The 13396-nt window shown below is 41.7% G+C and overlaps 1 protein-coding gene across 2 annotated transcripts in view; it reads right to left on the bottom strand.

Annotated features, from left to right (window-relative positions):
* Positions 1–2229: 2229 nt before the first annotated feature.
* The window catches only part of KLHL23 (kelch like family member 23), a 32302-nt gene continuing 21135 nt past the window's right edge, over positions 2230–13396 (bottom strand). For both annotated transcript variants that reach the window (XM_037140673.2, XM_037140674.2), the window contains exons 2-4: positions 12085–13299; positions 8686–8838; positions 2230–2941 (exon numbers count right to left, since the gene is read on the bottom strand). In XM_037140673.2, coding sequence (XP_036996568.1) covers positions 2631–2941; positions 8686–8838; positions 12085–13297 — 1677 coding nt within the window. In that variant the 5' untranslated portion in view covers positions 13298–13299 and the 3' untranslated portion in view covers positions 2230–2630. The remainder of the gene's footprint in view (positions 2942–8685; positions 8839–12084; positions 13300–13396) is intronic.

Below are 13396 nucleotides of genomic sequence, written 5' to 3'. Positions count from 1 at the left end.
CTGGGAATCAAACTGGCGACCTTTGATTCACAGGCTGCTCTCAATCGACTGAGCTACACCAGCCAGGGCAAAATATAAGAACAAGTATACTGGAGCCCTGACTTGGGTGGCTCAGTGGGTTGAGCATCATCCCATAGACTGAAAGGTTGCAGGTTCAATTCTTGGTTGGGGCACATGCTTGGATTGTGGGCCAGGTCTGCAGTTGGGGCTGTGGAAGAGGTAACCAATCGATGCTTTTTCCTTCCCTTTCTTTCTCCTTCCCTTGCCCTCTCTCTAAAAACAAATAAATAAAATCTTTTTTAAAAAAAGAAAGAAAAGGAAATTATGCTGGATATACACACGAAATGCTAAACTTTGAGAATACTAAGATGTGATCCATGATCTCAAAACTAGCTAAGAGACACACGGTACCATGTATATGTAAATAATGAATCCTTTAAACGTGACAATGGGAGTTTACTGTTGCTGAAACAGCCAAGAAAGCATTCCCAGAGGTTGGACTTGACCCAGAATTTTAGAGGGTCTACACAAGCTGAAAGGAAGGAAGGTGAGTGCAACTGTTCTACTCTATTCCATAAACCGTCTCTAAAGCATGACTGTGCAACATACTGGTCCACCATGAATTGCTTAATGTTCTCTAGAGCAATAAAGTAGTCTGAATTCAGTTATCAGTTGAAATAGTCTATAATTCAGTTGTTTCACTAACTCAAACTGTCCTTCAAGTCAAATGGTGCAAATTCAGTTTTACCACATATACAGTGATTGACTTATTTTTTATTAAAATACAAAGTAGTATTAGAGAAAGACATTCAAATAAATTAAAAAATCATTCCATATCCCCCTACACTAACACACTGAGTTTCAGTTTTGCATATTATCTTCCACATGCATAAACATTTTACAAAGTCACAATCATAGTGTGCACACTATTTTACATTGTGCTTGTTTTACTTACTGTATTACAGACACATCCATGTTTCTACAGTCTTCCACATAATTATTTTAATGGCAGTAGAACATTTTACTATTTTTATTAGCCCACTTTCCCCTCTGACATGTATATTATTTCCAATTTTTTGCTATTATAAGTAATACAAACATAAACATTCTCATTAATTTACCTTTCTGTTTGTTTTGTTTTGATAGCATTCTTTAGGAGTAGGGTGTATGGGCAAAGATGTAGTCTTATTTTCTCTTTAAACATACACACCCTAGCCAGAAATCAAGCCTCCAACTTTTTGGTGTATGGGACAAGGCTCCAATTAACTGAGCCACACTGGCCAGAGCGATACAGTCATTTTTATGGCTCTTTCTATGCAGTACCATGTTGCAATCCCAAAGAGTTGTACCTATTTAAAATGTCATCTAAAGTTTCTTTGTAAAAATTTTAAAAAGAAGCATTAGGTAATTTTAAACTTCTGTATTTAAATTTTAAAATAATTGCTATCTCTTTTTTTTAAGTGAAGGGGTGGATAGATGATTTAACAGATTACTATAAGTTTAGATGAGTTAACTGTAGCAATGCTCCCCAGCTTTTTTCAGGTTACAGCACACACTGACAGTCATAAAAATGAACACAGGGGTTTCTGGCCCAGAAGCTCCAGCCACCCAGGCCACCTCTGACTGCCGCAAGGGTTATAAGGATCCCTTTCTAGGCACACAAAGGACCCAAAGCCCCAGTGTGCATGGGTTGGGAACCTCTTAATTGAGGAGAGCTTAAGTAACTCAATCCAAGTCACAAAATCTCGTTAGTGGCAGAGCTGGAAATATGAATGCAAACATCTTCTCACCAAAGTATTTTCTACTGTATCATAACTGTTCTATGTGCTTTCTGGCTCTAGGCAGATGTGTCTACATTTATGAGTAAAGAGGACTTTCTAACATGCTTAAACTAAAGACATCTAATCTAGTGATTTACAACAAAGCTAAAAATTAAAAATAATTCTTACTATCAACAAATGTTTGACTATTCTAACATTTTTCAGATGTCATTCTTTTAGTTTGTAAAATCTCAACAGTACTTATCTTTTGCACAATATTTACTCTCAACAGTAATAATCATTTGCACAGTATCTTGCATATCTGTTAGTAAATAAAAGATAACAATAAATTATATACACGAGGGAAAAAACTAAACTTAAATCTATACTAAATAATCTTAAAGGTGATAAAACAAATTTTAAGTGTTGATTTTGTAGAGGTAGAGAAGATTCCCTCCTTAAATTTCAAATTTCACACAGCTAAATGGAACCTTAATGTGCACTATTACATTGTAGGGTCATAAGAGACATTTCATTCCAAAGAATAATTCTGACCTATACCCAGTGTTCATGCTACCTGGAGAAAAAATTCACTACAAAGGCATTTCACCATTACCAAGCATCCAATATTCCAGACGACCTTCGAAAAGCAGAGACTGTAGATGTTGACCCCACTGATGCAACTGTAGATACATATATACCAGATTTCTCTCGATCGCTAATCACTGGGTCGGGGTGTAGAGTGGGGGTTGGGAATGAGAATTTACCTGTCATGTGCCAGGCCACAAGAACAGGCAAGGGACTCTAAACCATGCATTTATTTTACTACACCCCAAACCAGTGATTACTTGGCCATTTCTACAAATTCAGTCAGACATTATACACACAGACGCATCCGTGGGACCGCATGGCACTTGGAAGATTACCCACTATTTCCCACTTATTAAGATCTGGATCATACTTCTCAATGCTCTGAAGATATGTTCCCTTTGAATAGGAATATCCCCCAGTGACGTAAATACACCCATTCATAATGACAGCACCACACTCCATCCTTCTTTCCATCATGGGTGCTATCTCCCTCCATTCATTTTGTTCAGGGTCATAGCATTCTGTGATCGTAGTTTGTCCGCCAACCAGATAGAGCTTACTTTCAAATGGAACAGAACACAATCCATATTCTGTTAGAAAGAAAAAAAGCAAATTTTATTAGGACAACAAACAAAAGAGATACCTTAGGGTGGTGGCGTGCTGTTCCTTTACAATCGGGCATACGAAAGTAGAGAGAGTAGTCGGGGCATTTTGATTCCATACACACAACCACACCACTGAGCCATGAAACCATCGCCTGACCCTGCCATTCTCTCTCAGCCTACACTAGACTGCCTTTCAGACCACTGCCCTTCTGAAAACTTCCCAGCACACACACCTTTCATCCTACACCCATGTGTGAAACGTGGTAGCAGTGGCGTCCCTCTGACAAGAAGACATTCTAGGTAACTGGTGTAGGTCCCTCTGGGTCTTAGCTGCTATCCCTGTAACCAGCGACAGGCGGTCTGTAGTGTCTGTTGCCACAGCTGTCACACAGATTACCTTGCCTGTCAAGTCTCACACTGCTGGCCAAGTTGAGGACCCGGGCAGTTAGAAAAACACTCAAGCAGATCAGTGGGCGTTGCGTATAGCCTATGATCTGAAGAAGATGGGAAAGGTGCTCAAAGGCAGAGGGCCGCTGTGTGAGGTCTGGGTCCTAGGGCTCAGTGTTTGCCTTCCTGGCTGCTTTCATTTTCTCCATTATTTGTCTCCCCCTCTACACCCAAACCTGCCGGCTCTTCAAAGCACCAGGATCTTTTGCAACTTCACTCCCACTCCTTCCTTGCCAGGGCTGTGACCAGGGCGAGCAAGTGTGGCGCTAAATATAAAACACAGGAAGGCTCTCTCTCTGAGAGGCTCGCTCAATTTGTGCCAGAGTCTTCCCTTCCTCACCCTAGTCCCAGCCCGTGTTTCCTCCGTTTCCAACATCACTGTTAGCCTGTGAGTTCCTTCTTTGGAGTATCAACCATGAAATTACACTTCCAGCTGCAGACCTGAGAAAAGAGCAGGATTTGTCAGAGGCACTAAGATTACAGCAAATCAATGAAGATTTACTTCTTCATTTATGTGCCATTGTTTGCCATTACTGAACTGTTCCTTCCAGCTGGAAGTCTCGCCTTTTTCCAGGGCTTTCCATAGCGGTCACCTTCTTGTCATTCAGGTATCATCCTACTGTCATCTCCTCTGAGGGACCTTCTCTGATTATCTAACCTGCAGCGGCTAGCGAGGCATCTCTACCACAGTACCCTATTTTAATTCTCTTCACAGCACTTTTTATTACCAGGTGTTTGGTTAGCGGCTCTCTCCTTGCCTACAGTGCAAGAACTGAGTCATGCTCTCTGCCCCCCTCCCCGCCTGGTAAGGACCCAATAAATCTTTGCTGGATCGATGAATGAACTGTACCTTATACCCTCTGTGCCTTATATGCACGCCCATTATTTTGTGGAAGAAAAGCTTTATAAGCACCTCTTTAGAAAGAGAGAATGTAAGGTCAGAAATGTAATTTCCCCTTTAAGAATGGAAGACAAATTCTTATCAGTCAAGTTCTTGCTATCTAGCTTTTGAAGGCTAAAGAAGTCTCAGAAGATGGGCATTTCTGCTTTGAGTCCCCATTCTGCTGTTTTCAAGTTTCTGATGAGGATATAAGGATTTTCCCACCTTGAATAAATCCATTTGTTACTTTGCAGTTACAGACATGTAGAACTTTTGTAGGATTTAGTTGTTTAAGATACTTGTGCAACAGTGTTTCTATAAATTATATAAATTATTCCATCAAACGTTTATTGTGAAAATTCATGGTAATGCAAAAAAAATTTACGAGTTGATGTAAGAGATTCAGCAATGAGTTTCCTAGGCTTTTCTTAAATTATTCAGTTTACCCCCAAATCCTTAATTTGAGATTCTGATGTGAAAAGAGGTATCTCAACGTTCCTATATCAGTAAAAAATGTTTAAAATAAAGTGACTCCTGATCATGTCTCCCCTGGCACCCAAATATAACCTAACGTTCTATGACTGTTCATGGAAACTTTTTCTCCTTCAGCTATAAGTGCCTTTTTTTCTTGTCGGTCGCTCTGTGAAGCTACTGACGCTCGGGGCCTGGATCTGGTCAATTGGGCTCCTAGCACTGTGCACAGCACACAGAAAGCTCTGGGCAAACACCTGTTGGACAAATGAATGAAAGAACCATTTGAAACCAGCATGGGAATGGCACCGCCTCTCGCGGCTCTGAGCTTACACAAATATTCACTACAAATCCATGGCGGCCTGTGGTCGGTATTACATGAGTGACAGGAAGAAACCCCTGCAGGGATTTACAGACCACCACAGTATTTTCATGTATTAAATATCCATTGAAATGATTAAAAATTCTTTTCCTAAGATTTTTCTGACCGAAAAAATCTGTAAAGCTTATCTAATATAACTTCCTCATTTTCCAATAAAGTAAGAACCTAGAGCTTAAGCTGTTGCCCAGGCTGCGGCAAGTAAGTAAACGAGAGAGCCAGGAGAGAGCCCTCGTCCCACGGGACACAGCCCTGCGCAGGTTTTTCTCCTTTACCACTTACAGCTTCTTCCCCATGCTCCGTGGTCTCCTTCCTTTGCTCACCCCTTAACTCCCGCTGTTTTCCAAGGTTCTCCCACGGCTGTTCTTTTGGTCTCACCCTCTCAAGACCTGTCAATCACCCCCACACCCGCAGCCATCATCTCCGAGCAAACAGCCCCCAGATCTATGTTTGGCTGAGTTCTTCCCCCTGAGTCGCACCCCTGCAACTCCTATTGCTTTCTGGACCGCTCCTCTGGGTTATCCACTTCGTTTTTCACATTTATCTGTAAAACTGAGCTCATCATCTCTCCACTTCTCCCTTCTCATTGGCTATCTTTCTGCCAGAAAACTGTTTCTCAAAAACTACCTCCCTTACCTGAGCCATTCTTTAAGGCCTAAATCATAACAACCTATTCCTAGAAGCTTGTAGATTCTCCTTAATTAGGCTTAAGATCTCCCTATCCTCAATTAGCACTTATTTGTAAGATTATTGTGTTCCCAATTATGAATGTATATTTGCTACTAGATTCTGAGTTCTGACGGCAGTAAAAACTATCACTTAATCATCTCTGTATCTTTTTTTAAATTCTTCTTAAAAATTTACTGATTTTAGAGAGAGAAGGGGGGAGGGAGAGCAAGAGAAACATCGATCTGTTGACCCACTTATTCATTCATGCATTCACTGGGTGATTCTTGTATGTACCTGCCCAGGGATCAAGCCCGCAACCTTGGCGTATCGGGACGATGCTCTAACCAAAGGAGCTCCCTGGCCAGGGCGACCTTTCCATTTTACATAATAACTAGAATTTATTTTTCCCAAGGGAAGACCTCAATAAATATTATCTTCAATTTAAGGGAATTATAGCCCCCTGTTTTTCAACTATACAAAACTTTAAGGCATTAAGTAAAAAAGATAACCCTTATATTATGTTTTAAAAGTAAGTCATTTCTTTGTATTCTAAGGCATTTATCCATAAGGTAAACGCGACACTGACATTTTATGTTCTTCAGGAGGTGCTCCTGAAAAGCTAAGAAGCACACCTTGCTATAGCTCAGAGTGTGTAGGTCCAAATGCCTCAGGGATGAGGAGTTACCAGACCAGGGGATGAAGGGGTAAAACCGACAGAGGGCAGGGCCCCCAGGCCTGTGACGTGATCAGAATGGGAGAGACTGTGGGGGCCCAGAGCACACCAGCCTCATCCGAAGGCCACAACCACGACTTGGCCCCCCCAGGATTGCTGTCATGAAGGAATGTGGTCCCAGGTCGCCAGGTCTGCCGATTTTTCTAAGGCCAGAAATCATGATTTTCATTGGACATCTCCTGCATTTTAACTATTGGTAACAAGTCCCTTTAAAAATATTTTAAACACTGCATGAACCAAACAGAAGATACCATGCAGGGTGCTAATTTGATAACTTTGTTTCCTTTATTACTTCATAGAAAAGTCCAATGTAAATAAAAACTCTACAAGTGGATTTATACTATAATTTAATATTTCTGATTGATTTTTCCATTTGTCATACTTTGGCTTAAATCTCATTGACTTTTAGACTCTCAGAAAGTTATATGTAATTTGAACATGCTACGGGATTTTTAAAAAAAGATTTTATTTATTGTTAGAGAGAGGGGAAGGGAGGGAGAAAAAGAGGGAGCGACATCAATGTAAGAGAGAAACATCACTCGGTTGCCTTGGGGTTTTTTTTTTTTTGGGTGGCGGGTTGGGTGGGGAAACAAAATGTTGCACTGGGCGTTTTCTTTTATAAATAAAAAAGAGTTGGCATACCTTCGGTTTGGAGTAAATTGTTGATTTTTATATTGGCTACTAAGAAAGACAGCCTACCCAGCCCATGCCGTCGTCCGAGCCAGGACAAGTCCATCCTGCACCGCAGTCTCTTTTCATGCACAGCCCCTGTCCTAAGGAGATGCAGCACCTGATCCAGGTGTGTTCTACCTGGACTGTGAGATGACATGCATGACATATGTGGATTAGTAGCTGTGCTGGTCAAAACCCGTAGCGTTTGCTCCTTAAGGAGGGGCAGATTGCGGAGTAGTTACAGCACTGTCCATGCAGTCAGACTGCCTGAACTGAACTCTGGTCTGTCGCTTCCAGACTGTGTGACCTGGGCAAGGTTACTTATCCTTTTCTAAGCCTCCGTTTCCAAATAGGTAACAGGGGTAAATGGCACCTACTGACAGGGTTGTAGTTAGAATTTAAGGTAACATTAGTAGTTAGAATTTAAGGTAACATTACAAGCAAAGTGCTTAGCCAATACTCAGCCTATGAAAAGTGCTCCAGGTTAGCTGTTACTCTTACTCTTTGATGGTTCGAGCTTGTGAATTTTAGTTATGCTCTGCAGTAACCCACAGAGAAGCCTGATGCCATCAGGAAAATGACTCAAAGTGATCTGGTGATTTGGTGACATGAATCTTCCTTAATGAAAAACTGGAACATCAGGCATAACTGTAACAGGATGTAGCATATGCTTTCCCCAAGCTCTTCAAGGAGACATGCGAAAAATCAAGACACCACAGAAAGCAGGCTGTTCCCTGTGGGCAGACAACACGCCCCCTTTATGATTGTTAAAGTTCGGGCCGACATAAGGCTCTGCGCATTGTGGCAGTGAGTGCCTGCTAGTTCCTGAAACCCAGAAAGAGCATGCTTCTGAAAGAGGAAACCACCTCCTGCTGACCTGCATCAGCAGGTACCCTCCCCAACTACGGGATAGATAGTGCTTTCCACCTGTCTATAAAAATTGTTTTATAGATAGCCCTGGCTGGTGTAGCTCAGTGGATTGAGCATAGGCCTGTGAAGCAAAGGGTCGCTGGTTCGATTCCCAGTCAGGGCACATGCCTGGGTTGCAGGCCAGGTCCCCAGTAGGGGACACATGAGAGGCAACCACACATTGATGTTTCTCTCCCACTCTTTGTCCTCCCCTCCCCCTCTCTAAAAAAATAAATAAATAAAATAAAATAAAATTGTTTTATATAATGCAAGTAAGTGACACAAAGCACATGACAAAGGAATAAGAAACAAAAAAAAGAATCTTAGTGAAAACATTTTTTAAAAGAAACCACTTCTTTTAATCACAACAGCTTAAAATGTATGCTGTGTAAAGACATGAGGGAAAGCATTTGCAGACATGATCTAATCTGACTAATGTAAACTGTGATTATTGTTCCATGGACACATCAATATTTGGAGTCTTTTCTCTTTCCACCCCTTTTTAGCCATCTCTGCCGTCACACTGACAAGCTGTCACTGCACATTCTATTAAGACGGTGTGCTGTTACCTGGGTGTGGACTGGAGGTGATGAGGCTCCACTCGTTGATATCTGAATTGTAGCTCTGGACCTTGTCGTACGTGCAGCTTCCTCTGTAGCCGCAGTGTCCGCCAATGACATAGATGACTTCATGTAAGACACAGGCAGTAGCATTTCCCACGCCTGTGTGTTAATTAAAATCACATCTTCAGATTGAGCTTTCATTCTGCTTTGCAATGAATATTGTATTGTTTCTGTTATTACTGTTAGTAGACATAAGGCACTGTGCCAGGTGCTATGAGGGACGGAAGGATGAAAAAGAAAGTCTCCTTGCACTCTTTTAAAAGAGGATGAGACATTTACACAACATGCTGGTACACAGGGTATGGCACTACCGTGGATGTGCAGACCAAGATGTTGCTTTTGACTAGGAAACTCATGCAAGAGGTGGCAAAATTTGACATGAGCCTTAGCAGGTAGGACTTCTGGGAGGGAGAGGTGAGAGGAAGCCACCCTCAGTGAGGGCAAGGTAAGTGCAAAGGCCTCCTGGCCACTTCAAGTAGCCGTTTTGATTGTGCCACCCTGGAAGGGAGGGTGGCACAGCCGGGGTTGTCCTGTGGGAATTAACGCTGGCAAGGTGAGTCAGAAGCATGTGCCAAAGTATCCTGATGCCTGACTAAGAAATCTGGACTTAATCCAGCAGGATTTTAAAGGTTTTTAAATAAAAAAAGGGAGGGACTACAAGGGCAGGAGGGTAGAACTGGTCCGGGTGCAGAGTGTTCAGTGCCTGAGTTAGAAAGGTCTTGGGTACAAGGGGGAGATGCAGGGAGTCTGGAGAGACTGGTAAAACAGAAGGGCCTTGTCTCCGACTGAGTTGGAGACAAGATGGATCCTGGGGTCCTGATCTCAGAAAATTGGGAAACACTCATGCCACAGAAAAATGAGGGGGAAGAGAAAATGGCTTCAGCAGGGGAACAAGAATGATGATGAGGCTCATTTTATCTGAAATGTCAGTTTAGCCTTTCAACCAACTTTTACTTAGCACTCTTACACTGTGGGTGCAGCTCAGTCTCCTTGTTTATTTCTACTCCAAAACAAAAGTGAGTTCATAAGCAGGGCAGTTATGTTGGGGACGAAGGGGGGTGGAGGAGTTCCTAAACAGCTATCTATTTATTTCTTCTCCGTAGCTCCCTCAACCAAAAAAGGAAATAAAATTGAAATTTGACTCTACCCAATTTAAGTTCTCATTACCAGGAAAAGTAACTAGTTCACTTCAAGGCTACAAAACAAACTTGGAAAAATAATGTTATCCTTTCAACATGAAAATGGGAAACTAAGAGTTCAGCATGAGTCTGATCATCAGAACTAGCCAAAACTGCACATAACTGACTAAGCGTCACCTTTCCTGACATGATTAGATATAACCAGGAATCAAACCTTCAAGTTTAAAGCATAAAACTTTCCAATTTCAGACCCAGCTGTTAGGTGGGGGAGGACTTTGGCACATGAGGGTCTCCCATTCCTCTCAAGGCTCAGTCAAGAACACATTCGGCTTTCCTTCACAGTGGATTTACCATTGCAGCATTTTATTTTCAACAACTATTGCTTCAAATGATTTAACACAATTTTAGTAAAGTAATACAGTTTTATCCTCAAAGAACTATAGTGTTAGCTACAAAACCACTGAAATTTATCTCATTATTAAGAAACAGAGGTTGCCCTGACCGGTGTGGCTCAGCTGGTCTCATAGACTGAAAAGTCATGGGTTCGATTCCCAGTCAGGGCACATGATCCTGTTGCAGGTTCGGTCCCTGGTTGGAGTGCATACGGAAGGCAAAAAATCAATGTTTCTTACATCAATGTTTCTCTTTCTCTCTCCATCTCCCTTCCTCTCTCTCTAAAAGCAATGACCTTGGGTGAGGATGAAAGAAGGAAGAAAGGAAGGAAGGTAGCAAGGAAGCAAGGAAAGAAACAGAGGCAGCCCTGGCCTGGTGCTCCATGGGTTGGGGCATCGTTCCATACACCAAAAGTTTGCGGGCTATATTCCTGGTCATGGCACATACCTAGGTGGCAGGTTTTCGAAAGAGACAGACAGGACACTGAGAACCTCCTTGGAGATGGGACTGGAAATCAGTAAGTGGAAGTCATGTTCAGGTAGAGAAAAAACAAACAACAGAGCAACGATAGCTGTGGGCTTTAAGCTACCTTCTGCCACCCTACCAACCACCCATTACTGAGCCTTTGGGCACTCAGAAGAGTGGTCATTTAATCCTCTCAAAACCCTTAACTACATAGTGTCACCCCCATTGTACAGATTGCAAAACTGGAGCTTGAGGAGAGTAAAACAATCTGCCCAAGCTCACCAGCGAGCGAGTGGAAAGTTGGGATCTGGGCCCAGGCAGTGTGACTCCAGGAGCAGTGAGCCGGGCCACAGGCCTAGTCCGCCTGTCAGGCTTCCTGCACTCCGTTCAGGGATCACACCGGGTCAGATTCCCAGAGCAGGTCAGATTCCCACACCCTGGCCAGTGTTAAAAAAGAAACAGAAAGGCCTGGGAAGAAACATTTGGGATAAAATGACACAAATTTGGTAACAATGTACCAATTGTTTTTGTGCAACTTCCCAGCACCAGTGAATAAATGTAATTAAGTAAGATTCCAATTTAACTCCACCCCCCACCCCCAACCCCTGCAGTGGGAGGGAAGGACAACAAGGCTAATCTAGTACCAAACAGCAGAAAATACAGTGTGTATCAGACAGATACTGAGACCCAACAGTGTGCCTGGCTCTGGGGCCACATCAGGGGAGGGTATGGGATCTGTCCCTCTCTTTTAACACCATGAGACAAGACTTGAACTGAAAAAGCAGAGGTTACTTGTGTCTAGCTTTTGAGAGAATGTAATTTGTTACACCCCACAGGGACCAAACCTTTTAAGGTTTTAATGAAAGGCCTTTTAAAAGAGAATATCAGATGATGAGAGGGAAAAGCAGAATATTTAAAAGCAGAATAAAAAAGGGGTTCAATTTCAAGAGCAAGCCAATATAAACAATAAGCACAAACTAATGAAACTACCCAGCTTTTTCTATTTAGCCTTTGACTTAAATGTAAATTTTTAAGACTTCAGTAAGGTCTAGGCTCAAAACAGGTTGTAGAGTAAGAAGAACAAATTATTCTGGTTTCTAATGTAAATATTTTTTAGACTGAGTAGAGTATTCTAAGCATGTAAGTCTCAGACAAGTTAGGGACCACTATACTGTATTTTTACTTGGAACATTCTGCACAATATTATTTGTATAATCCACTACAGTTCCTAGATACCACTGCAAAGTGATAGATTCCTTTTCTAATCTATTAGATTTCTATTCCTTGAGGATAGATTCCTAAACTCAAACACCCAAAAAAATACAGAATAAGCATAACCCGCACTTACCTTTAATCATGTTTGCAATGGGAATCCACTTCTCTTTTAATGGATCGTAGAACTCAGCCTCTTCTGCTGGAGCCCCTTTTCTGTAGCCGCCCAAAGCATAGACACAGCCGCCCAGGGTGACTGCACAGTGGTAATACCTGGCATTGAGCATTGGCAAACCTTCTGTCCATTCATCGTTTTCACTGTTATAGATCCACACGGTGTCCAGAGCTTCTATGTTATCTGTCCTGTAACCCCCAGTTACATAAATGTTGGGTCCCAAACAGGTAACACCATAGCTCTCCCTAGTATAATCTGGTATTTCTGCTCCCTGAATCCAAACATTTGTCAAAGGATCCCATATGTGAACCTCTGATAAAGGATGCCAGTAATAGCCCCCAATGATATACATGGTGGCTGTGGACCTCTGCGAAATCTCTTTATGCATGGGATTCAGGGCATTATATATTAGAGATCGTATCTTATTTTCTGTTAGTAGGCCGCTTCTCTGAAGGCCTAAAGCTGTTTTTAAATACACTGGGTCTACATCCATGTTGATGTAGCTCAGTAGAGTGCACAGGCATTCAATTCGATTTTCTACATCGTAAGCAGTCCACTTAATAACTGGCTCTATGATGGCTTCTTCTTTCCAAACACTGAGATTCTTTCTGGACAAGATAAAGAGAAACTTTTCAAGGCTGATTTCCAGAAACTCTTCTTGTTGCCATACTTCCTTAAACCTTGAGCACAGAATTCTTTGAGATTCCTTCTCTAGTTCGGGACACATGTGAAATTCTGCAAAGGAGTGCATTCCAATACAGTTATCTATATCCAGGTGCCTTACCAAAAACTGCTCACAAGCTTTCTTTACTGAAAGGAACTGTAGCAGATCTGCTGCTTCAAGCAGGCTTTGAACATTTCTTTTAGTTATTTCAATTTGGGAAGTGTATGCATAGTTGACAAGACCTTCCAAAATATCATGGTGGATGCCAGAGATTTTTATTTTATTTTTAAATTTTTCTTTCATGTCAGCTGTGAACATTGCCTTAAAATAATTGCTGCAAGCAGCTAAAACAGCTCGGTGACAATGGAAGATTATGCCTGAAGGACACTGAAGGGTAATATCAGTAAATAATCCATCCAAGTAAAATGTTTTGAATGCATCTAGAAAATCCACTGGATGTGCTGAATCCTTGAAAAGGTAAATATAATCTTCTTGTCCTTTTAGAGCCATGGCTGCAATAAATATGAAATAAACGTTTCGATTTTGCATATCACTTCAAATAATCAATACTATCTATTCTAATCGTTCGAATGATTGTTTACTATCAAA

The sequence above is a fragment of the Artibeus jamaicensis genome, unplaced genomic scaffold (genome assembly GCF_021234435.1).
Source record: "Artibeus jamaicensis isolate MK-2021 breed Jamaican fruit bat unplaced genomic scaffold, CSHL_Jam_final contig_391, whole genome shotgun sequence".
In the NCBI taxonomy this organism is placed as follows: Eukaryota; Metazoa; Chordata; class Mammalia; order Chiroptera; family Phyllostomidae; genus Artibeus; species Artibeus jamaicensis.
Note: the sequence above shows the minus strand (reverse complement) of the source record. Positions and strands in the feature narration are given on the sequence as shown.